This window comes from Myotis daubentonii, chromosome 11 (genome assembly GCF_963259705.1).
Source record: "Myotis daubentonii chromosome 11, mMyoDau2.1, whole genome shotgun sequence".
NCBI lineage: Eukaryota > Metazoa > Chordata > Mammalia > Chiroptera > Vespertilionidae > Myotis > Myotis daubentonii.
In genome coordinates, this window is record NC_081850.1 from 73,748,690 (window position 1) to 73,773,882 (window position 25,193).

Here is a 25,193-nt window from a genome sequence, read left to right on the forward strand (position 1 = left end):
GGCTTGGTCTTTCTGATGACCAGCCCCCATCCAGGAGCCACCCAGAGTTACCATCTTAGAACAAAAGACACTCTTGTCACCCAGGAAATTCCGAGAAATTTAGGAGCCCTGGGGGTTAGAAACTGGAGTCCTAGACCAAATATTAGAACTTAAAATGCCCCTAGTCCTCTTATTACTTAGGAAATTACAATTTAGGAGCTCTGTGCTGGGACATAGGGTCAAAGACTAAATGTTGGGGGGGGGGGGTTAGGGGGGAGATTCTCCTAGTTCCTAACAAGAGTTCTAGGAGCCCAGTGTAATGAACTAGGAGCAGACACACACACAAACAAGCACATTCTGTAAACTATTAAGAAATATATATGTGTATATTATATAAAATATATGTGTACATATAATATGTTTTTATACACAGGGTGTCCCCCCAAAAAATATATACACACTGTAACAGCTAATAGCTCCATTTTTAAAATGAAATGTATTTTAATAAACACTGCCTTTATAATTATTCAAAGTGTGTTTATTCATTTTTATGGAACACCATATATATGTATATCTACACTAATAAAAGAGGAACATGCAAATTGACCATCCTCCGCTATGTCCACCAGCCAATCAGAGCGAGTATGCAAATTAACCCAACAAAGATGGCAGTTAATTTGCATGCGCAGTGCAGAGCAAAGACTAAAGACAGCGTAGAAGGAAGCCAAGCGCTACAGAAGGGAGCGAAGCGGCGGGGCGAAGCGGCGGAGAAGGGAGGGAGCCGAGGCAGCGGAGCCAGGAGCAGAGCCGAGGCAGCGGAGATGGGAGGGAGTGAGGCAGCGAAGAATGGAGCAAAGCCCGCCTCCCGCCCCTAAGGGCTCCCGGACTGTGAGAGGGGGCAGGCCGGGCTGAGGGACCACCCCTCCAGTGCATGAATTTTCATGCACCAGGCGTCTAGTATACATATATATTTCTTATTAGTTCACAGAATATAAAGTGGTGCATCTGCTATGGAAACAGGTTGGCAATTCCTCAGAATGCTAAAAACAAAATTTCTATATGATCCAGAACTTCTACTACTATGTGTATACCCAAAGGAATTGAAAGCAGGGACTCAAACAGATATGTGTATGCCATTATTCATTACAGCATTATTCAAAAGGCAGAAAAAAACTCATGTCCATCAACAGATGGTGGATAAACAACATGTGGTATATACATACAATGGAATATTATTCAGCCTAAAAAGGAAGAAAGTTCTGATACATTCTACAACATAGGCAAACCATGAAAACATGGTAAATGCAATAAGCCAGACACAAAAGGATAAAATTTTGTATGATTTCACTTATATGAGGCTCCTAGAATAGGCATATTCATAGAAACAGAAAGATGAGAGGTTACCAGGACTGAGGAGAGGAAAATGGGGAGGAAATGCTTAATGGTTACACAGTTTCTGTTTGGGGTGATGAAGTAGCTTTGGTAATAAATAGTGGTGATAGAAGCACAATAGTGTAAATGTACTCAATGCCACTGAATTATATACTTTAACTGGTTAAAATGACAAATTTTATGAGATATATATATCACCACAATTTAAATAAATTAATGTAATGTATAAACACCATCAAATTATACTCTTTAAATGGGAGAATTGTATGGTATATGAACTATATCTCAATGAAGATGTTAAAAATTAATTTAAATTAACTAAGTTGGTGGTTTTAATAGCAATTAGACATAGATGCAAAGAGAACTACTAAATTGGAAGAAAGACTTAAAGAAATTGAAATGCAGCAGAGAAAGACAGACTGAAAACATAAAAAACACGGTTAAAAAGTGTGAAGAACAAAATGAAAAGGTCCAACACATGTCAAATCGAAGTTACAGAGGAGGAGGAAAGAAAGGAGGGTCACAATTAGAGATATAAATAAGAAAGATCTCAATCTTCAGATTCAAAGAGCTGAACCCTAATCAAGATATATAAGGGGGAAAAATAATCCACCACTAGGCATATGTCATTGCTAAACTGGAGAACAAGACAAATTACCTGCATAAAAATGATAATTAGAATGGAAAGTGACTTCCAAACAGCGACAATAGAAGCCAGAAGACAATTAAAGAACATCTCCAATGTGCTTGAAGAAAGTAATTATCAATCCAGGAAGGAAAAAAAACTTTTCAGATAAACAAAAACAGATATTTGCCAGCAACAAGGGGATATTATTCAAATAAGAATAAAATTATCACAGATGGAAAAAGTCTGAGATGCAAGATGACCTAAACAAAGAAAGCACAAAATGTGTGGGTAAATCTAAACAATAATTGGATCCATAAAAAAAAGAATAATGTCATATAGGTCTAAGGTAAAATACATAAAGTAAAGAAGCATATAAGCCAGGAGAAGAGTGATTAAAGTTAAAACAGATAAGGTATTGTTCAGGAGGAGGGTCAAAATGCCATTCATTTTGCTAAGTTACATAAGCATGCTAAAATTTCTCACAGAAACAATATATTTGTATTAGTTAATATCATGGACAGGGCCTCCTGTGTGCTCCTATGTGCCTCCCACTATTTGACCTTTAGAAGAGGAGTGTCTAGAGAATTTGTCTTATGCCTATGCCAGCATTATATGTTGGGGAAGGTTTGGATGGGGTCCCAGATAGCCTCTCTTTAGTTTACAAATTAAGTAGACCTGTGCTTAAGAAGCTGTACTGTACATCTAAGGTACTCATTCTTATTTAGGCCTGATATAGTTCAGGATATTGATGGGGTCTGAGCTGATGCTGAAATGGGATGAAATTTTTGGGGGGGAGGGGCCTTGGGAGAGATTGAGTGTATATATATTTTCATAGCAAAGGGTACAAAACTGCTCTCGGCTCCCTCTACTGAGTTCCCACAGCACTTTGTGCCTATTTCTGCTACATTTATCCCAAATATTTATAGTGTACTGGTTTACTCTTTGTTTCCCTCACCACATTTAAACTCCTTAAAACCAAAATGTTTACTCTATTTATATCTATAGCATTAAATAGTCCCTCAAATACTTGTTTGAATTTATGAATCAAACAAAGAAAGCCCAGGATGTTGGGGACTCAGGCCATGAGAATCCACACAGTCAGATTACAAGTACACAGGTTTCCAGTGTACTTGTGAGATAGCTCTCAGTGAACTGGTTAAAAACACAAAGCAATTAAAAACAAGAATATTCACTTTATAGAGCACAGCAATGTATGGACTACTAAAATTAGAGCTGATTCTCAAGATCATCCTGAAAACTTTGCCCTATAAACCTGTATTTAAATAGCCTGGCACAGCTCAAAAGCATTATCTGATCAGAGCACAACTAGTTAAAAAAAAAAAAAAAAAAAGCTTACAAAGATTTTTTTTTTTCATTTTGAATTTTACTGTAAATAATCAGTGGTAGGTTATCAACAGGGCAAGATAGCACTGACTCCCCAGCTGTTGTGTAAAAGAAGAGGAGGGAGGGAAGAAAGAAGGAAAAGAAAAGGTGGGGAGGATACATTTCACTTAAAACAACACTTTCATAAAAGGCATTTAATAGAAGAGGCAAATTATGAGCTCTAGCTACTCTGCTAACATTCGGGTTTTAGGGAACAAATCCAGTGAGGGTTTCCAAGAGACTTCTTTTTCTGACACAAGAAGGGCTCAATGACAGAGTAAAGAAACCATTCAGTATCGCTTCAGAGCAGCATCTTTCTGTCTTGAGATATCAGCTTCTCAAAAAGACTTCTGTTCCTCTCACTGGGCTGGAAAATTTCTCAGATTAGGAAGCACCTCTTTTAGATCATCATTATACTACTCCTAAATCAGCAACTTCTAAGATATTTCCATGGGGGGAAAATTATATACCTTCACCTTCAAAAACTCATTTGTATTGTCTGAGAATAATTTGTAAGAAAATAGAAATCTTGGGTGAACCAAATATTAGGCAGCCATAACTGAGGTAGATGAAAATATTTACAAATTAGTTTTCAATTTGTTACATTATCTTATTTGAAGCCTGATCTTTCTTAGTACTTTTCTTCTGGCAAACCAACCCTCCTGGTTTCTGTTAACACAAATGGCAAGTAGTGAACATCCATTCCAGCCCTCAGCTAACTCTCCTGCCCAGGAACCGGAGCTTCCTCATTGATCCCAATCATAGGTTTTCTAAGGAACTACTGCAGATTAAAGGGCTCTTGAGGTTTAATACTTGCCTCAGATCAAAAATTAAAATTCAAACTGACCCAAAAAGCAAAGTAAACAAAAAGTACAAATCTATTTGGCAAATGGTTAATAATCCAAATGAAGTCTGTCTCTCCTCTTCTGTCTCTTGGTCAAGCATATCTTTATTTTATCAGCTACTCAGATAGTACTGCACATTGCAGAGTCTACTGCATGCATAACAGTAATAAATGCAGAGGATGCAAAATAGGGGATAATGAACCAATCCCTGATACACACTAAATGCCTTTCCCCCCTGCTAGAAAAAATAAGGATAAGCTCCTGAAGATATTCTAGAAAAAATTGGAACCATAGGTAAAAATCCACTCTAAAAATACAATTACAATGTCCAGTTCTATGTAGATGGGGCTATTTCAAAAGCAAATGATAGTAATATTGCCTTGCTTATAATTGGACAAAACAAATTCTACTGAATGAGAAATTCTCTAAAACAGAAATATTTTTAAGCTAGAGGCCCAGTGCATGATATTCATGCACCGGGGGAGAGGGAGGTCCCCTCAGCCCAGCCAGCAGTCAGACATCCCTCTTGCAATCCAGGACCCCTCGCTCCTAACTGCCCACTTGCTCGCTCCTTACCACCTGCCTGCTCACTCCTTACCACTTGCCTTGCCACTCCTTACCGCCCACCTGCTTACTCCTTACTGCTTGTCTTGCCGGTCCTTAGCGCTGCCGTGGAGGCGGGAGAGGCTCCCACCACCGCTGCTGCGCTCGCCTGCCATGAGCACTGCTTCTGGCTAAGCGACACTCCCGCTGTGGGAGTGCACTGACCACCAGGGGGAAGCTCCTGCATTAAGTGTCTGCCCCCTGGTGGTCTGTGCATGTCACAGCGACCGGTCATTCTGGTCATTCCGCCATAAAGGTTGCTGGGCTTTTATAGAGAGAGAGAGAGCGATGCAGAGTACCTAAAGTAAAGTCATCTAACCAAGTCTGCATAGGGTGAGAGTAGGGGAAGGTAAGGATAGAAAAAATAATAATAATTTTAAAAGTCCTTCTAGAAGACAGGGCATCTGATCTGAGTCTTAAAAGACAATGAAAGTAAACCAGGAAAAAGGAAGAAAGAGAATGGTATAGCAAAGGGAAAGACCAGGTGTGAAGGCCTGGAAGCAAAAGAGATTGAAGTGATTCCACTAGAGCACAAAGTCAAAGAGGGGGTGGTGAGAAAAGAGAAAGGAGAGGTCAGCCAATGAAGGGCCTTGTATGCCATGCTGAGGATGTTAAGTGTTACCCTAATGATAATGGAAAGGCATTAAGAGTTTAAGCAAGAGACAGACATGATTACGTCTGTTTTACATACATCACTAGCAGCATGATGGAAGTCATATGGGAAGGAGGAAGACTACAGCCAAGGAAACCAACAAGTGGCAATAATCCAAGGAGGAATATAAGGACCAACAGACAGTAGGGGGGTGAGGGCCTGTGCTGGGGGACAGGAGTGGGGGAAAAGGAGACATATGTAATACTTCCAACAATAAAGAATTTAAATTTAAGAAGAAAAAAAAAAGAATATATAGAGGACCAGAACTAAGACAAAGACAATGGAGTAAGACAGGTAGGAAAGAAATCTAGACATTAGACTCACCCTTTCTCTTCTCTTCTTTATTGACAATTTAATCCTAAAGCCAAAGGACACATCCATACTTAGTAAGAAGTAGCCACAGTAGTCCAGAGTGGTTTAAAAATGTTATCCACATAGCAGAGCACCCAGTATGGGGAGACAGAGTTCAAGCAATATGAGGAGGATGTCCATACTGTAAGGGGCAATCTAAGAAAAGGTATTAGAACCCAAGAAGAGTACCAAGGGTGCCTACACAGAGGAGTTGCCAGAGTTGGAAGTCAGAACCCAAAGAGGGAGAAGAGGATATCCACAGGGAGCAGCTGACTGGTGAGGGGTGTCAGAGCCAAAGCAGTTTGGGAAGAGCGTCCATGTTAAAAGGTGACCTGGTGTGCGGAATCAGAGCACTTGAACAAGGTAAAGAGGACTTCCATGCAGGAGCCACCTGATATAGGATGTCAGAACCCAAGTAGGATGACAAGAGCAACAACACAGAGAGAGATGGCAATCATCTTTGTCACAACTCAAAGTGAAGAAGGTATTCACAATGAAGGACCATCTGGCATGGGTTGCTAGATAAGGCGGGCATCTATGTGGCAGAGGCAGTGTCATAGGGTATTAGAGTCACAGTGAGGTAAGGAGGGTATCCATGGGGGTAGAGGGTGTGATGGCCATGACGAGATATTAGTCATATACAAGGGATTAACAAAATAAGTAAATGTATTAAGGACAATTAAAACCAGGCTGCTCATTGCCAAAAAAAGGAAGTTACAAGTATGGAAGGGAGAAAACTAAAATAAATCTTGTGGTGTTGGACTGAAATGATATTTGTGTGAACTCACACTTTTCAACATATGAGTGTCCACAAATACATCACATATTCCCTAACTCTAAGAAGAAGCCTGGGGTAACACTACCCAATAGCAGTGACACACCTAGCATCCAGATTTTGGCTTTTAAATTGCATTCTCCACTAAAAGGAACAAGGCTCTTTGGAGAAATGGCAGATTTCAGAGCTAAGAAAAAGGAAATAAAAGATGAGCATGGAACACGTTGTACCTGAAAAGCAAAGAACTCAAGATTCTTCAGGAAGTGTTTAAAGAACACAAGCTGCCTTCTACTGATCAAAGCTAAAAATGAATAGTGCAATTTATTCAATTGCATTAATAATCTGAAAAATTCAATAATAACCTTGAATAAGAAAGGAAATGATTGAGTCCAAAGTCAAATAAACTAACAGTATAATGAGGACTGGAATATAACTTCAAAGTACTTTCCCTCCAAACATTTATTAATTACAAAGGGGTGAAGAGTTAAATTTTCGATAGAGAAAACTGGGAAACACTATCTTAAGTGGTCAAGTGATAATCATCAGTAATGGACAAGTTGAAATTGTGCACTATCTGATGATATAATGAGAAGAGCACATCACTTCGATGATTTTCCTGCCAAAGGTGCTTAACCTAATTCGAATCATAAGGAGATGTTGGAAAAACACAAATTGAGGCCTGCAATCTCCAAAGTCGGTCATGAAAATCAAGGAAAGACTGAGAACTATTCCAGACGAAGAGAGACTAAAGAGACATAAAAGTTAATGCAATTTGTGATCCTGAACTGAGTCCTTTTGCTTTAAAGAACATGACTGGGACAACTGGCACAACTCTGAGAATCAGAAGGCAGTACTACATCAATGCTAGCTTCCTCATTAGATGAGTGTATTATGGTTATGTCACAGGATCACCTTGTTTACAGCAAATATTCACTGACTCACTTGATGGTGACATTTGCAAATTACAACTTTTCTATAACTTTTAGATTGTTTTCAATATTTTAAAAACTTTTTTAAAACATAAAAACAAAAACTGACGTTTAATTGGATGTAGGGTGAGTCTCGGATGACTTTCAGGTTTCTGGCATGATCAAGCGAACGGTACTAATGCTATTTGACAAGACCCTAGAATTAGAGAACAGTTTAGGACTGGCTTTTCAGTTTTGTTTTACTGGGTGGTCAGCAGTGAGGGTAGAAGACTCGGGGGGGGGGGGGACTGTAAAATTTAATTTAAAGTACTTGTGGGGCATCTAAAAGCAGCTAATGACAGAAAGCTGAGGATCCAGGTCTGGTACCCAGGAGTCTGGACCAAAGACACACTCTTGGCAACTATGGGTTTGTAGATGATAGTAGAAACCAAAGTTTGACTGAGATCACATGGGGACCACCTATACTCCATGTTCCATAAATAATTTAAGATGACTTGCAAAAATGGATATAGTTAAAAGGGTAAAAAATAAAAATGTAAACTGAGGGAGTAAGGACAAAGGAAAAATAAGAGAAAAATTAAGTCAGGGAAAATAACAGCACACAAAAATGCGTAATACACAAAAAAAAATGCATACAAAAATAATAGTTTAACAAGAAAGTTACATTCAGCCAACAGAGCTAGAAGACGAATGTGACCCTAAGGCTCTTGAGAGGCAACCCAAGGAAAACACACAGCAAAGGGGAGCCTCCAAACACTGCATCTGAATCACTTTTACCACCCAGTATGTGCTACCTTTGCAGGCATTTACTAACAGTATGAGCCTGACATTTTCCTTATGAAAGAAAACAAGGGTTCACCATTCTGTTTGCTATCAAATAGGCTTATATTTTAACGTGATATTAATAAAACAACTCTAATATTTTTTCAGTCATTAAAACACAAATATATAACCATAAATGCTTTCTCTTCATTTATAGGACCTGGAATAAATTAAGAATATTAACATTAACTTACATTTGCACGGGGTCTACAGTTTGAAAAGCATTTTTATTTATTGTACATTATTTCATTCACTCCTCATACTGTCTAGGGTGACAAGAAAGGCTGCTACAGACTTAATTTTACAGATTAGCAAATAAATTCAGAAAGGTTAAATTACTTATCCAAAATTATATGGCTATTAAGTAGCAAAATTTTGACTGTAACTCATTTTCTGACTCCATAGTTCACTCATTCATTTATTCACCCATCCATTCAAATATTTATTGAGCACCTCTCAGAAAATATTGCTCATTCTGTACTATTGCTGTGACGATCAAATGAAAGAACATGGGACTGTTAAAAAAGTGTAAAGCCTATACAAATGTTGGCTATTTTCAAAGCATCATCATTAGATCCCCTTTTTGTAGATATTAGCCCTTCTTATATTTTGGGGAAACCAAATATGATATGGCAATAGAAAACATGCATGGAATTTGGTTGTGACACACTGGAAAATGCATATTTAGGAGGACAAGGAGTGGGCTATGAGGAAGCTAGGATAGGTAACGGATAGACCACGGAAGATCTCATCTGTCCTGCTAACGAGCTTGACTTCAGCTTGTGGTGATAAGAGGACACAGAAAGGTGTAAGAAGGGGAGTGCTGTGGTCTCAGCTGTGCATTTGAAAGATCCCTCAGATGGCAGCATTAAATATGGATGTGAAAGAAAGCATAAAGACCAGTTAGGAGGTTATCGTAATCAGCTAGGAAAAAGAAGGTGCCCACCTGATAATTGGAGGTGGCCACTTAAATATATGCTAATTTTAATCTGCAACATTATGTTGTCTCTGGTCTCTAAAGACCTTAGGGAAACTGAGGCAGGGCAAAAGGCCCTTTGAAAGAACAAGTTTTATACAACCTATAAAATCATATGATGGAAAACTGAAAAACCAACAGACTCATCCTGGGACTTTGTTTCCACAATGGAGTTACACAGTATAATTACTATTCTTATTAATCTACAGGGAGCCCACTTTAATGTCATTAGTTCATTGTTTTTTTTTAATCTGAATGATTCTCAGTAATTAAAGCTTTTATCAGTTCCAGAATTCTCCATAGTGAAAGAACAGCTGACTTCTGATGCATTATGCTTTAAGCAAAAACTAACACTCATTAACAAGATTACCTGTTGTGATTAAATAAATACAAACTGTCTGCAAAGTTTGTAAATGAATATAACAGCCTAGAAGTAAAACTTACCATTTAGCACAAACCTTATTGTCTTAACTCTTCAAGCCAATCCTTCATTTCCAGTCTCCCCTTTCCCCATTGCATTGCCTAATAAACACCTATGCTTCACTTTCTGCTGCTTGAACTTACTCAATTGTATCTGCTCTGACTGCCTGAGCTGTTGAACAAAACAGCGGCACAGGAAAGAAAGCCTGTGTCCTCTGCTTTACAGTGCTCAGCATGGCACAATAGAGTTTCTAATCGTGCATCAAGTCATAAAAGTTGTACACATTATGAAATCTCAAGATGGTTATTTTGTGTAAAACACATTAATTATATTTACAAAAAGCTCTTAACAAATCTTTAAAGGCTGCAAATGATTTATGGAGCCTGAAAAGTCTAAAAAGGGTATCAGTGATAATACTAGAAAAGAGGAAAGAGTTTCATCTGGCCTTAAACTGCAAAGTTCATGTCTAATTTGACTGGTAAGAGTCAGACCGCAGTCTCTTTATTAAACTTGGAAGGGATCTTCAAGGTAGGCCAGTCCAATGTCTACGCCACCACTTCAAGGGTAAAAATCCCATGTACACTTCTGACCAATGCTTTTGCAGCCTATTCTGCCATCTCAATTTATTTAAGAAAAATTCTCCTTCGAATATTCAAGTTTCAATTTGGCAGTTAATTTCAGTCTGCAGTTAAAAGGCACTAGCTGTCAGTCAGATCTCTCACCCAGTTCCCTCCTGAAAAGAAAAACTGACAGATCACAGGAGCTTTCTTTTGTAAACCAATTCTGGAACTTTCATGCTTCTTATTTGTTAGGTTAAAGGTTAAATTGCTGACCTGTGCCCTCCTGCTTAGCGGCCTTCCCCTTTTTCTGTAAAGCTTTATTTTGGGGCTGTATTTACATGGATTAGTCCCTTTTCACGCTAAGAAGGAATCTGTTCACAGCCAAAGCCTTAGTTCTGGTTGTACAAAAAGCAGCCACAATTATTCACCACCAGACAATGACCATATTGTGGATTTACAAAAAAACCACCCCAGCCATGGAAAGATCTGTTCTTGCTGCACAAAACAATAGAAGAAAAATCTTATCAAGCATTCAAGAGAAAGCAAACAAAGCAAGCCCACTGTGAACTTGATGAAGATGTCAAGCTCCTTTAAAAAATATATATATAAATCAACAAAGAGGGGTTTTCTTGTAAAGTCTTGGGAGTGAGACTTTTTCTACTCTGAGTTTCCCTTTCTGGCTAAACACAGTCAGTAGCAGCAAGACACTGACAGCCAAGACCAGCAAATGCTGCCCTTTTCTAAGCACACTTACACTCTTTAAATGCACAATGCAGAGACTTTCCTCTCCTAATACACCCAGTGCAAATGCCAGGCAAATCATTTCCAAGCTAGTCTCTTACTACACAAGTTCTTTTGCAAAGGCAAGATTCTTGTCCCAATCTCTAAGGGACAAACATAGCCCACCTCCCCAAGCCCTAACTTACTAATTCCTTTAAAATTGAAAAACAACAACAACAACAACAAAACACAGGCCACTGGCTTTCAATAAATCATAGCTCCAACAGGATTTCTTCATCTGACAGCCATGAAGTATTGTACTTCAAGCCCCTAGTCATAGAAACAAACTTTCACTGGGAATATTTAATGTAAGGTGAGGACTTCACAGCTGCTACAAAAGCTAACTCCAGTCCAGGACACAGCTGTCTAGTAAGACACGAGAGCAAAGACAAAGAATTTCTCCCCACCAACAAATCTTTTGGGTGGATGGTTTCTATTCTCTTTAGGTTAAAATGACCTAAATCCACTATCAGCAGAATATTTCTCGTTGTAAAATAAAGGAAAACTTAATCAGTGAGAGAAGCAGGCATCAAAAGCAACCTAAGAATCCCTCAAATATAACTAATTGTTTTTAAAGAAAGGGTACATTAATTCATCATAGAGCATAATACTAATTTAACAGTACTTTTTAATCTCAGAAAATGCCTCGATTTAAGGCTTTTTACAAATTTTGGACTTAGACAGTTATTTCTATCTGTAACAGTTCACTGTTGACACAGTCCTTCTCACCCCTCCCTATTCCTCTACCTGCCTCTTTCTATCCCTCCCTGTAACTTGAGCCAAAAAAAGAAGGCAATAATAAAGACTTGTTCACAGAAGTCCACAAACATGAGAGTAGTATTAATATATTTTATTTTTTAAAAAGCTGAAGTTATACGTATAATAATAAGGAACTGGTTCATCAAACTGTAAGAGTGTGATGGAACCTTCAAAATTTATTAGAATGTCTATGATAAACATTAAGGTCTTACTTTTTCTCACTCAAAACTGTACACCAACTGCAACTACATCAAATGGGAATATTCAAAGCTTTAAAGTGAGATTGTAACGGAGGTTATTTTATTCCTTCTCTGTCAAACTTCCTGTAATATTTTATCTTTTGCATAGTATTTTTTAGTGTGGTAATTAGTGCTATGAAAATGAGACAATTCTGGCCAATGGCCCTACTTACTTGACTGTGGCAGCTACAGAAATCCTTTCTATGCAAAGCCAATACACAGTGTAAGCAGTTTGCTGACTTTGAGTTAGGAAATTTATGATCCCCCAAGGAAATTAGGACAGCACTACAAGGACCAAAACACAAGTAGGAAGTACTTAAACTCCTCACCAACTTCTAGGAGGAACAAGATTAGGGCACAAGCTACACTCAGTGTCAATTCAAATGTAAATGCTCTGCTTCCTCTCAAACAAAGATAAACTCCCTCAGAGTTAATAGTTTCTCCCTAAGAGATTCATCTCTCTTTTCAACTTAGAGGTATGTTTTAGAGAAAAGGAAGAAACACATGGTGAGGCTTAGAGCGAAACCTTTTAAATTCTTTGTCATAAAAGCTGCAGAGTAAACTACATTTCCTTTACTAATCCTTCGAACACTTGTTAAACTTGAGTGCGCTGACAACTTTGCCACTGCAATCCCATTTTGGGTTCTAACAAGTTTTAAAAAAAATACTTTGGTTGTACTAAATTGCATTACCATCTTCCTTGAACACCAAGTGAGAATTTATGCTGCCTTCACAAACCACTGAAAAAGACCCTCCCTGGGGAGAAATAACTTTGGGCACATTGCATAGCAAAGCTAAAGTTACAAAAGCAGGTTAAAATATCTCTTTCACCACACATATATTTTCATTCTCATCCCCCTCCCTCCTTCCTCTTTCTCTTTTATACATACACACATGCACACACACAAACACGTGCTATACACACACCCCAGCATGCAAACACAAACACGTGCTATGTATGCCCTTCATAGGAGGCTTAGTATGGGAATAGGAACTATCTTAGAAGACCCTCCCTTTAAGCTCACACTCTGGAAAACTTTTAAATTAAGTATATCAGTTTTTTAAAAAGCAGCTTTTCCATGTCTTTGTAAATACACGAACAAAACTCCACATTGTTTCATATATGTGTATGTGTATGTGTAAGTGTGTAAGTGTATGTGTATGTGTGTATGTACAGAAAACCATTACCAAGCATTTCAAAGACTCTATAGTCCTCCAAGCTATGAAAAATAACACAGGTGTTCTTTTGTGTCAGGGGGCTGAAAGAGTGAAAAACAATGATTTGATGTGACAGAAGAAAGAAAACTAACTAGGCATGTTAATTATTTTATAGTTAGTGTTTTTTTAACCCTCACAGCAACCCTAAAAGATAAGCATTATCAAAATTGTATTTGCAAATGACAAAACTCAAGAAAAAAAGATCAGTAACTTCTCCAAGGTCACATGGCTATTAATTGCAGAGACATATTTCAGACCCAAGTCCAGAGCTCTAGTCACTCACCCACTGCTTCTGCTAGAGGAAAGGGTGGGGAATCAGCTTTTAGGGAAACAAATTCCCATGATGCCAGACCACCAGGCAGTTTCCCAGGGGTGGCAGAAAAAGCCTAAAATGCAAAAAATACAGGCTGCTGGGCCTGGGGTAAAAGCCTCATTGTACTCTGGGAAGTCTGATGGACACTTACTAAATGGAGAGGAAAAGGCATTCCTTGCCTAGTGAGACAAATGTGAGCACGCCTTCCTGTAAACTTCCATCCTGAGCACATCTGCTCATAGGAAAGACTAAAATATCTTCTAGAAAACTGCTGGAGAGAAAACTGCATGATTACTTTTGCTTCTAACATAAATGCCCTCCCCTAGTTCTACAAGGATTTCCATTAAGAAATATAGCATATTGAGCAGCCATTCAACCTGCTAGAAATGAGATATTTATCAACAATAAAACTACAGAAACTAATTAAAACATCAAGACTCATTGCAATCAGTTGGAATTGTGTCAACTCATTCATTTGTCTAACAAATATGTACTAAATGCCTATCATGTGCCATGCACTGTTCTAGATGCTGGGGACATATCAGTGAACTAAGCAGGCAAAGATCTCTGCCCTTGTGGAACTAAGCATGATCCCCTAAAGCTGATCATAATCTTGCTAAAAGACCCATTTTTTAATTAATAGGTAGAAAAATAAACCCTTCTGTCTGGAATGAACCCTTACCCCAGCGTCTATCATACAGTAGGCTTGTAAGAAATATGGCTGAATGGATAAAGTGTAAAAGAAAAATGTTTCTAAACAAAAAAAAGGGAAAATATAGCAGGGTCAGCCCTAAATCTCAACTTAAATTGGGTCTAGACTTGAGCTTTTATCCTGCAGCGGGTCCACAGAAATCCAAATAAAACCTGAGTCAACTCAATCTCCATCTAGCAAACACAAGAGAAAATAGGTCGGCTTGTTCCAGGGTCCACCCCAGGGACTAAGAACTTTAAAAAAACCTAAACTGGATTTGCTGGGGCTGCTGGAGGCAGGAAAAAAAACTAGTCAAGCCTTCCAAAGGCCGTGGGCCTAGAACTGCCTTAGATCCTTTCCCAATGCCCTGCTATCACGTGTACAGATGAAAAATACCTACAACAGGAACAATGACATTTCCCCAGTGCAGATCTCTGATGATCCTCAACTTCTAGTTTGAAGGATCAAAATAAATAAATCCAACTTATTTTTTCTTTAATGATAGTTTAAACTGAGAGATACTCTGTGCCATTCCTGTGCTTAATTCTTTAACATTTTTTTCTCATTTAATCTTTACAACACTAACTCGTACTTACATCACCCCCAGTTTACAGTTTAGGAAACTAAGACAAGAAGAGAAACTAAGTATTTTGCCCAAAATCACACAGGGATATATGTTATAAGCGGTAGAGTGGAATTTGAACCCAGATGGCCTGATTCTAGAAACCTTCTCTTAAATAGATTTTGCTTAATATTTTAAGTTTTGGGGGGAAGAGGAACTTTTATTAATAAAATATTTATTAGTAAGAAGAGGAAACAAATTAAATGTTTTGCTTAGCTGATTTCATACTTCATTGAGAGCCATGAAGAAAATATTTTTCATTTCAATATTTATAGGTAATCTTTCCCAAATACTTTTGTCAATTTTCCTTCCATAGTAAATATAACCTAACAAACTAATGGAATGCTTTCCTTTTGATATTCTAGAAGCCAATTCCATCATTTTGAGTGCGTATCAGTGATGATTACTGCTGAAGACAGAAAACTGAGCTAAATATGCACTAAGTATAGACCATATTCCAGAAATGGGTTGTTTTAATAAATATCTGACACCAACTTATTTTATTGGAATCTGGCTCTTCTCACAAGTAGTGTAAATAAGAAAAATTCTGGTAACTGAGAATTAATCATTGGGTTCTTATTTAAGTTTAACTGTAACATGTAAGTGAAGGGGGAAAAAAATACAGGTTGATCATCTGAAATTATTCATGTGTCCAAAATGTATTTTCCTTGAAAACATTCAGAATTAATCATACATTTTCAAAAGGAGAAAATTAGTCATTCAGTTTTCTTTTCATCAAGTTTCATATCTTTTTTAAAATATATTTTTTTTATTGATATCAAAGAGGAAGAGAAAGGGAGAGATAGAAACATCAATAATGAGAGAGAATCACTGATCAGCTGCCTCCTGCATGCCCCACACTGGGGATCGAGCCCACAACCCAGGCATGTGCCCTGACTGGGAATTGACCTGTGACCTCCTGGTTTACAGGTCAACGCTGAACCACTGAGCCATGCTGGCCGGGCAGAAAGTGTCATATCTTCATCTCGCTATTATTCTAGTATTTGAATCCTTTCAAAAAGGAATTTAAATTAACTCTATCTCAGAAAGAAGATTCAATCTCTTAACAAAATCACAATTGCAGGAAGTTTTATTGTTTGGTTTTGGTTTGAAGTTTGGTTTTTTTGTTTGGTTTTCACTAAAAGATGATGTTGAATTAAGTCATCACAAGAATGTCAAATTTGTACCAGTTTCAGTATTAGGTATTTTAATTCAGATTGTCTCTAATTTGCAAAACAGCCTTCCAAATAGATATAAGTCCCACTTAAATACTAGGTAAACCAATATTCAATTTAAATACTGTCCCAAGGTCAAACAATTAGTGAGTGGCAGAAGAAAACTGATGTCAAACCCTACAGTCTTTCCATTACATTGTTTTTACTACTAATTATCCTTGATGATAATTATATTGTAACAATCTAGACAACAATTCAGCTGCATCTATTTTCTATTCAAATAAGGCTATGTGATAGCATAAAATTCTAATGCCTAAGAACACATTAAAGGTAAGAAAACTGTCTTTAAATCAAACAATTTATTAAAGTTTTCTGCTGGGCAAAGCAATCTCACAGTGACATCTTCAGTAGAGCTTTCTTTTTCTAATGAAAGCCTTGGAGCGGACTGCATGTTTTCAATGCAACATAAAGCAGGGAATGCAAAATGTGTTGTGACTAATACCAAAAGAAGTTCAAAAGCTAGAATACAATTTCTTAAAAGTTTAACAAAAATAAGTCTCCTAAGCATTTAAAGAAAAAATTTAGTTTCTATTTTATAAATCTTGCACTCCACTTTCCATAGAGTCTAGCACAGTGCTGAACCTAAACTGAGTGCTCAAATAAAGAACTCTAACTAACAAGTAGATGTCTGATAATAAGACCTGTCATGTAGAATCCCGGGGAAATCAAGCTTATTATGGCAGTTTTTGAGAAAGCTGAAGACCTACATTTTTTTTTTAAGTATTGAAACTTAATTATTTTGGTTATAAATCTTTCCAAACTAGATTATGTGTCTCAGTGCTTTTCTGAAAAATATTTTGAATAAAACATTGTCCTAATGACTACAACAGACATCTGTTTTGGCTGTCTAACATCCATTCTTCCTTCTCCTGGTGACAGCATCAGATTTTCCTCTGAGGAACTATCCTGCCCATACTCAGGCTACAGAATCCAGATGGCATTAAACAGGCCCCCCCCCCCCCCACACACACACATCCTCCCTCATCCCCCAATCAACAGCTCAGTCACCCAACTCAATTCGGCCTAGTACAATCACCTTTGGGACTATGGTTCAAAATAATGTAAGATACTCTTTTTCCACTTGGGTAACTAAAGTGATAGAATATTAGTTTGGATTTCCCAATAGCCATCCCTTTGCCATTGTATAAGGAGCATTTGTCCCAAAATGAACCCAACACAGAAGAAAGAGATGACAAATCTCTGAAAATATAAGTAGAACACCTAGATCCAGCAAAACCCAAAGCCAGGTTTTTCATTGCATTTCTCAATATTGAGAGATAATAAATTCCCTTTTTTTTGCTCAAGCCAGATTTCACTGGGCTCTGCCACTTATAGCAAAAAGAATCCTGATGAATACAATGATTTAATATCATCAACATGATCAGTAACTATGCTGAGCAATATAATACAGAAAAATCCTCAGGGCAAACCAAAGCCCGTAGGGCATAAGCTAAGGGCTTTCCCATGAATAAAGGATTTAAGTTTGAATGCATGGATTCTGAAAAATCTACTTTGGCTAGTTAATTTTACTACCTACTTTTGAACTGTGTTAGCTTGAGAATAATTGCAGAGTTCTACACAGATATGAACTCTTGCCTTACACAAAAATAATATTATAATTTAAAATGACATCTACTTTCATACATAGATCTAACAAAAATATATGCAAGGACTATATGAGATATTCCCTAAAACAAAAATCAAAGAACTAAATAAATGTAGAGATATTCCCATGTTCACAGGTAAGAAGACTCAATATACTCAATATGTCAGTTCTTCACAACTGTATAAATTAAATGCAATTACAATAAAAATATGAGCAAGTTATTTTGTGGATATTGACAATCTGATTCTGAAGTTCATATGGAAATGCAAAAAAACCATAATAATCAACACAATATTGAAAGAGAAGAACAATATCAGAAGACTGACATTAACCAACTTCAAGGATTACCATGAAGCTACAGAAACCAACACAGGCTAGTATAGGTGAAAGAATAGACAATGGATCAAAAGAAAGCCTGGAGATAAACCCATATACTACTAAATATAGTCAAGTGATCTTTGCCAAATGAGCAATGGCAATACAATGGAGCAAAGATAGTCTTTTCAACAAACAGAACTGGAATAAGTGGACATGCAAAAACCTGAATCTAGACACAGGCCTGATTTAAAAACGGGCCAAACACCTCAACAGATACCTCACCAAACAAATGGAAAATAAGCATATGAAAAGATGCTCCACATCGCATGTCATCAGGGAAATGCAAATTAAAACAATCAGACACCATTGCACAACAATTAGAATGGCCAAAATCCAAAACACTGACACCACCAAATGCTGGTGAAGATGTGGAGCAATAGGAATTCGCATGCATTGCTGGAGGGAATGCAAAATGGTACAGCAGTTTGTCAGTTTCTTACAAAACTAAATGTACTTAGCATAATATCCAACGATCATGCTCCTTGGTATTTACCTGAGGAGTTGAAAACCTATGTCCACACAAAAATCTGCACACAGATGTTTACAGCAGCTCTATTCATAATTGCCAAAATTGGAAGCAACCACGATGTCCTTCAGTAGGTGAACAGATAAACTATGGCACATCCAGGAAATGGAATATTATGTAGTGCCAAAAAGAAATCCATGAAAAGACACAGAGGAGCCTTAAATGCATATTGCTAGGTGAAATAAGCCATGTGAAAAAGCTACATACTGTATGATTCCACCTATATGATATTCTAGAAAAGGCAAAACTATGGAGGCAGTAAAGAGATCAGTGGTGCCCTAGCCAGTTTGTCTCAGTGGATAGAGCATCAGCCTGGGGACTGAAGGGTCCCGGGTTTGATTCTGGTCAAGGGCATGTACCTCAGTTACAGGCTCCTCCCCAGCCTGGGCCCTGGTCAGGGCATGTGCAGGAGACAACCAATCGATGTGTTTCACATAGGTATTTCTCTGTCTTTCCCTCTCTTTTCCACTCTTTCTAAAATCAATGTAAAAATATCCTCAGGTGAGGATTAAAAAAAATTTTTTAAAGATTTTTTAAAAAAGCTTAGTGGTTATCAGAGGATAATGGGAGGGGGGATGAATGGGTAGAGCACAGAGGATTTTTAGAGCAGAGACACTACTCTGTATGATACTATAATGATGAATACATTTTGTCTAAACCCATAGAATATAAAACACCAAGAGTAAACTGTGACATAAATAATGGACTTTGGGTGATTATGATATGTCAATGTGGATTCATCAATTGTAACAAATGTACTATTCTGGTGGGGGATGTTTAATGGGGGGAGTTGTGCATGTGTGGGGCAGACAGTATATGGGAAATCTCTATATCTTCCTCTCAATTTTACTGTGAATCTAAAATTTCTCTAAAAAATTAAATATTTTTAAACAAATGATAAATAACAACAGCTCCCACTTACTAAGAACTTCCCATGTCCCATGTACTATGCATTCCCCTTTAATTCTTTCAACTAGATGATGTAGGTACTATTAGGGGCCCCATTTTATAGTTAAGAAAATGAGATTCTGACATCGCCATTTTGAGGGAATAAATTTTTTTCAACCAACAAACTTGCTGCTCACATTGATTTTATCATTTAGTAGATTAATAGTCCACCAAGAGGGCCAGCGGCCTAACACTGAACCACAAACAGAGCAAGAACCACACTGTCATGAATTACCAAAACTTTTGAGACTCTCCTATATTGTAATTTATATCCAGATGGCCCCTAAATTTCACACTTTAGGAACGGGAAGAAAAGTTTGCTGTGATTTATTATATTACTATTGAAAAGAAATAAAACTATAAATTCAGTTATTACCTCTGAGAATATTTTAATCCAGCAGTTCTCAACCTGTGGGTCGCGACCCCTTTGGCGGTCGAACGACCCTTTCATAGGGGTCGCCTAAGACCATCCTGCATATCAGATATTTACATTACGATTCTTAACAGTAGCAACATTACAGTTATGAAGTAGCAACGAAAATAATTTTATGGTTGGGTCACAACATGAGGAACTGTATTTAAAGGGCCAGAAGGTTGAGAACCACTATTTTAATCTGAAGTAAAACAACTCTCAAAAGGACTTTTCCCCCATCCACTCCACTTCTAAAGAGACAGCATGAAATGTTGTTTATTATTAAAGTCAATTTTTAAAAAATATCTAATAATGTTGAATGGTGATCACAGATTCAGGCAAAGCTCCTAGAATTAATCCTGTAAAGTGAAAGCTAAGGTTCAGAATAATAAATCTGGCTCTAAATATCTTAAGTTGGCCAAAACTCAGTTATCTTCATGATACTGCCAATACAGAAATGTGAACAGATATTTAAGAGAGATTTTAAAGCCAAGAGTTTTGTTTAGTTTTAAGGTTACTGCTTAACACCAAGCTAGCTGAAAATCTGAGCTAACCACAGCACCACGTCGAGAGCAGTCCTCTCACAGAGTTCTCACACAGTTTCTCAACTTGACTATGCACTTTTTATAAAGTGGCTATTGGACTAGTGCATTAAAAATGCTGGGATGGAAGCTGGTTTGCCAAACAGCCTTGAGAACCTGATGCTGCCACTCTTCCAGTGCTGAGCGGCTGGCCAAGAACAGTGCCCACAGCAGGCTCAGAGATGCCAGCTGTAATGAGATACTTGTGTTTGAAATGCACTGAGTTTCAGCATGGCCAGTACCATCTGATTATGGAATTGGGCAGGTTCATCCCTCTTGCAAGAGCACCCTCTTCTGAGACCTTCAATCAGGCTACTGAACTCAGCTTTGGGAAATTTCACAACTTGAGATGGTTTTATTGATTTTCTGGGATCCCTATGTAAAGATGGGCTCTTGAATAAATACACAAATTAGAGTATACAAAATGGGATATGGCAAATAAAAAATTAAGAACAAAGTAGAACAAAGATTTACTCAAAATGATCCAAATTCTTTTTCAAGCATTGCAAGCATCATACACAAAGATGTTCATTGACTTATCTATAACAGGAGAATTGTGGAAACACTCTAAAGATCCAATTAGAAGTAAATATAGCTCATAAACATGATGTAAAATTTATAGCAACTGAAATGGCTTTTACAAAGCTATATTAATAATTTTAGGAAAAATAATAATTAACCTGGGGAAGGAGCAAGAAAAACACACACATATAGCAGGACTTTGGAGGGGAAGTTTATATATTTTATTTACATACACACATAAAAGACTATAAGGTGATAAATACAGCCAAACATTAATAGTAGTTATTACTGTGATATTTTCTCTTAATAATTTTTTGAAAATTTTTAAAGTTTATACATACTCAAAATCTAATCAGAAAACAAACTACTAAAAATTTAAAGGTAATAGAAAAAAACAAAACACCAAGATATATTCATGAGCTTGAGAACATTTTTAGTATTTTTTATTTACAATGAGAATACAACATACCACAGTATAAGGAAAATTGTAAGAATGAAACTCCCACAGAAGTTTATAGAACAAAATGTATACTAAATCCCCCAATTAAAGACCCATAAAGTAGTTTCAGTGCTTTCTAACCCACCTTCTCACAGCAGGGAATTAATCCCTCTGGGGGATGCAAACAAACTTCAAAGAGAAGATTATGCCCAGACACTAGTATTGTACAGGGTAAGGTTTATACCTAAATTTGCTCAGATACTTTGGCAGAGATCAGAGATGCAAGTCCAAGGAACAAAGACTAATTTTAAGGCAGATTTCTTTGCAATCATTCAAAATGGCAAAAATAACACATTGAATAATAGCAGGAAAAGGTAAGTATGATGAGTTTTATCAAAAACAAATAAGAAGGTTGTAGAAGTAGGTAAAAGATTACCTAAAATCAAATATTAAGTGACAGCTTGTTCACTGGTGATAGGAACTAGGAAATCTTACAAATTCCCAAAGAAACTAAGCAGCACCATGAGTTCAATTTGTATACCTAAACTTTACTTTCACAGTGTTTGGAAGGTATCCCATTAAGTATCATAAATCGTGGTGCAATGTCTAAGCAAAATGACAGATCACATGTCCTTCCCATGGACTTCATGGACTGCTCTTCAGAGCACAGAACATATGAGAGTTTACAATACATGTCTTCAGTATTACAAACATTAAAAGTTATTGGTAAGGGAAAATACTGTCTTTAAATTCTAGTAATATTTCTCATTGGCCTTTCTCACGTGTCATCTTTTTATTGAGAGGCAATATTTTAGGTACAATTTAGAAGTATGTGATCATTTTATAAAAATATGATTTAAGTAGAGGAGTAGCATATCTTAGTAATTCAGCTTTAGTTTCCCAATTTTAAAAAGTCATGAATAAGGAATCAAATTTAGAGTTTAACTTTTTGGAATATTTATCATCTAATAGAAAACTAAAGTCCTTGATAGATTAAAGACCTAAATGCAAATGGCAAAACTATACATTTCTTATAGGAAAATATCTTCATATCTGTAGGGTAGGAAAATATTAATAAACTAGAGGCCCAGTGCACAAATTTGTGCACGGGTGGGGTCCCTCAGCCTGGCCAGCAATCAGGGCCAATCAGCCGCTGGCCAGGGCTGGGGTGTTGGGGGGACCTGCAGGAGGCTGGCCGGCCAGGGGGAGGGACCGTGGGAGGTTGGCTATGGGAGTGCACTAACCACCAGGGGGCAGCTCCTGCATTGAGCATCTGCCCCCTGGTGGTCAGCATGCATCATAGCTACTGGCCAGTTGTCTGGTCATAAAGGTTGCTTAGGCTTTTATATATATAGATTGTACTATATTAAAATCATTAAGTTTTGATCCAAGGTACCATAAAGAGAGTAAAAGACAAACCACAGGGTGGGAGAAGATATTTGTAACACATACAAGCAGATAATTAATATCTATCCTATATAATAAAAGCCTAATATGCTAAGTGTCCAGTCATCCGTTCTACTGTTCAACCAATCAAAGCATAATATGCTAAAGATATGCTAAAGCTGATCAACAATTCGCTATGACGTGCACTGACCACCAGGGGGCAGATGCTCCGACCCATAGGTTAGCTTGCTGCTGGGGCCAGCCGATCTGGACTGACCGAGATGGGCCAGACATGCCCTGGAGCCCTCCCATGGTCCCTCCCCACCTCTGGTCAACCTCCCACTGTCCCTCCCCAGCCCAATCGTGCACTGGTGGAGTCCCTCAGCCTGGCCTGCACCCTCTTGCAACCTGGGACCTCTCTGGGGATGTCAGAGAGTCAGTTTCAGCCTGATCCCACAAGCTACTCCTCTCGGGAGGGCGCCAGACACAGGGCTCATGGCTGGCGAGTGCTGCTGTGGCAGTGCAAGCCTCTCCTGATCAGGAATGATTGGACGTGAGACTGTGGCAGGTGCAGTGGGGCCAGGATGAGCGGGAGAGGCAGGTAGGAGCTGCAGGAGGCAGTAGACTGCAGGTTTTGGCCCGATCTCCACAGGCCACCCAGAGGGGCCCCACCCATGCACAAATTCATGCACCGGGCCTCTAGTAATATATAATTTCTTATAAATCAATAAGGAAAAGATAGAAAACTCAATTAAAAAAAAAAAGCAAGAGACTTGAACAGGCACTTTTAAAAATAAGTTGAATAAGATGTCAATAAGCATATGAAAGGTGCTCAATCTCATCAGTCATCAAGAAAATGCAAATAAAAACAAGGATATACTACTACACAACCACGAGGTTGGAAAAAAAAAAAGAAAGAAAGAAAGAAAAGGTCTAATGTACCAAGGACTGATGCCAAATGCTGAAGGGAGTGTAGATGAACACAATCAATTCTAAAAAACAGTTTAGCATGATCCATTCATCTAATATGGTTTCTATCCTATGGAAGTATGTTTACGTGAACCAGGATTCACGTATAAAAAAGATCACAGTGCCCTGGCAGGTTAGAGCATCGCCCCTCAGACCGAAGGGTCTTGGGTTGGATTCTGGTCAAGGGTTCATATCTCACCTCAGTTGTAGGCTCGATCCTTGGCCCCAGTAGGAGCGGCTGCAGGAGGCAACCAATCAATGTGTCTATTTCACATTGATGGTTCTCTTTCTCTGTCTTCCCACCTCCCTTCCACTCTCTCTAAAAAAAAAATCAATGGGAAAAATATCCTTGGGTGAGAATTAATTACAAAAAATACATGTTCTACCTTCCTATCACAACAAATATGCCTTTATCTGCCTAGAAGACTAAATTCATACTGAGAATTTTTGGATTCCTTAAAGTTCAAGTGGAAACCTGATGGTGCAGGGAAAATTGGCCACTGGCCCACTGCCCATGCCCTCTTCTCTATCTCATACTGCCAACAACCTCGCACACAGCACCCAGTCACCTCCATTCACAAGTCCAAGTTCCATCCCATACACTACTCCCCACAAATGACAACTCTTAAACCATCACTTGGGCCTCAGGGTGTATACACCTGTAGCTCAGTCTACCCTCAGAAAGATGGGCCTCAGGAAGAGATTCATGCAGCCTCTGGGCCATTTGGGCACAAAATTTTGAGATCCTAGGTACTCAAAGCATGGTCTAGAATGGAAGGGTTCAGGCTCCAAGTGGGCATATCCCACAGACTCCTTGCCCCATGCAAGAGGGACAAAGCAGGGTCCTCTAAAGAATAGGGCCAGGGCAGGGATCACTCTTGCCAGGAACAGAATTTCCTTAGAATCAAGCAACATTATATCTGTTAAACTGGACAGCAGTAACATGGGTACTCACTTTATAATAATTTGTGAAATTGTACATGAAAGTTTTATGTATTTTTCCACAAATAATGGGACTGACACCATGTGCCTACTGATATGATACACAATATCATGTTCTAGATATTCTTGCCCAAAATCCATGATCTGAATCTAATCATTGGGATACAATTAGATCCAAGTCCTGGACTTTTTAAAAAAACAAGCTAATTCCTTCAAAAATATGTCATAAAAGGTAAAGAAAAGCCATAAAATTATTACATGCTGAAACTAAATAGATGTGAAATTAAATAGAGTGCATGATCCTGAATGAG

At 38.0% G+C, this 25,193-nt stretch overlaps 1 protein-coding gene across 11 annotated transcripts in view; it reads right to left on the reverse strand.

Annotated features, from left to right (window-relative positions):
• The window catches only part of DENND1A (DENN domain containing 1A), a 471,719-nt gene that overhangs the window by 397,284 nt on the left and 49,242 nt on the right, over positions 1–25,193 (reverse strand). For 5 of the 11 annotated variants that reach the window (XM_059657968.1, XM_059657973.1, XM_059657966.1 and 2 more), the window contains exon 3: positions 24,140–24,259. The exons of the other annotated variants lie outside the window; for them this stretch is intronic. In XM_059657968.1, coding sequence (XP_059513951.1) covers positions 24,140–24,259 — 120 coding nt within the window. The remainder of the gene's footprint in view (positions 1–24,139; positions 24,260–25,193) is intronic. 11 annotated transcript variants of the gene reach the window in all.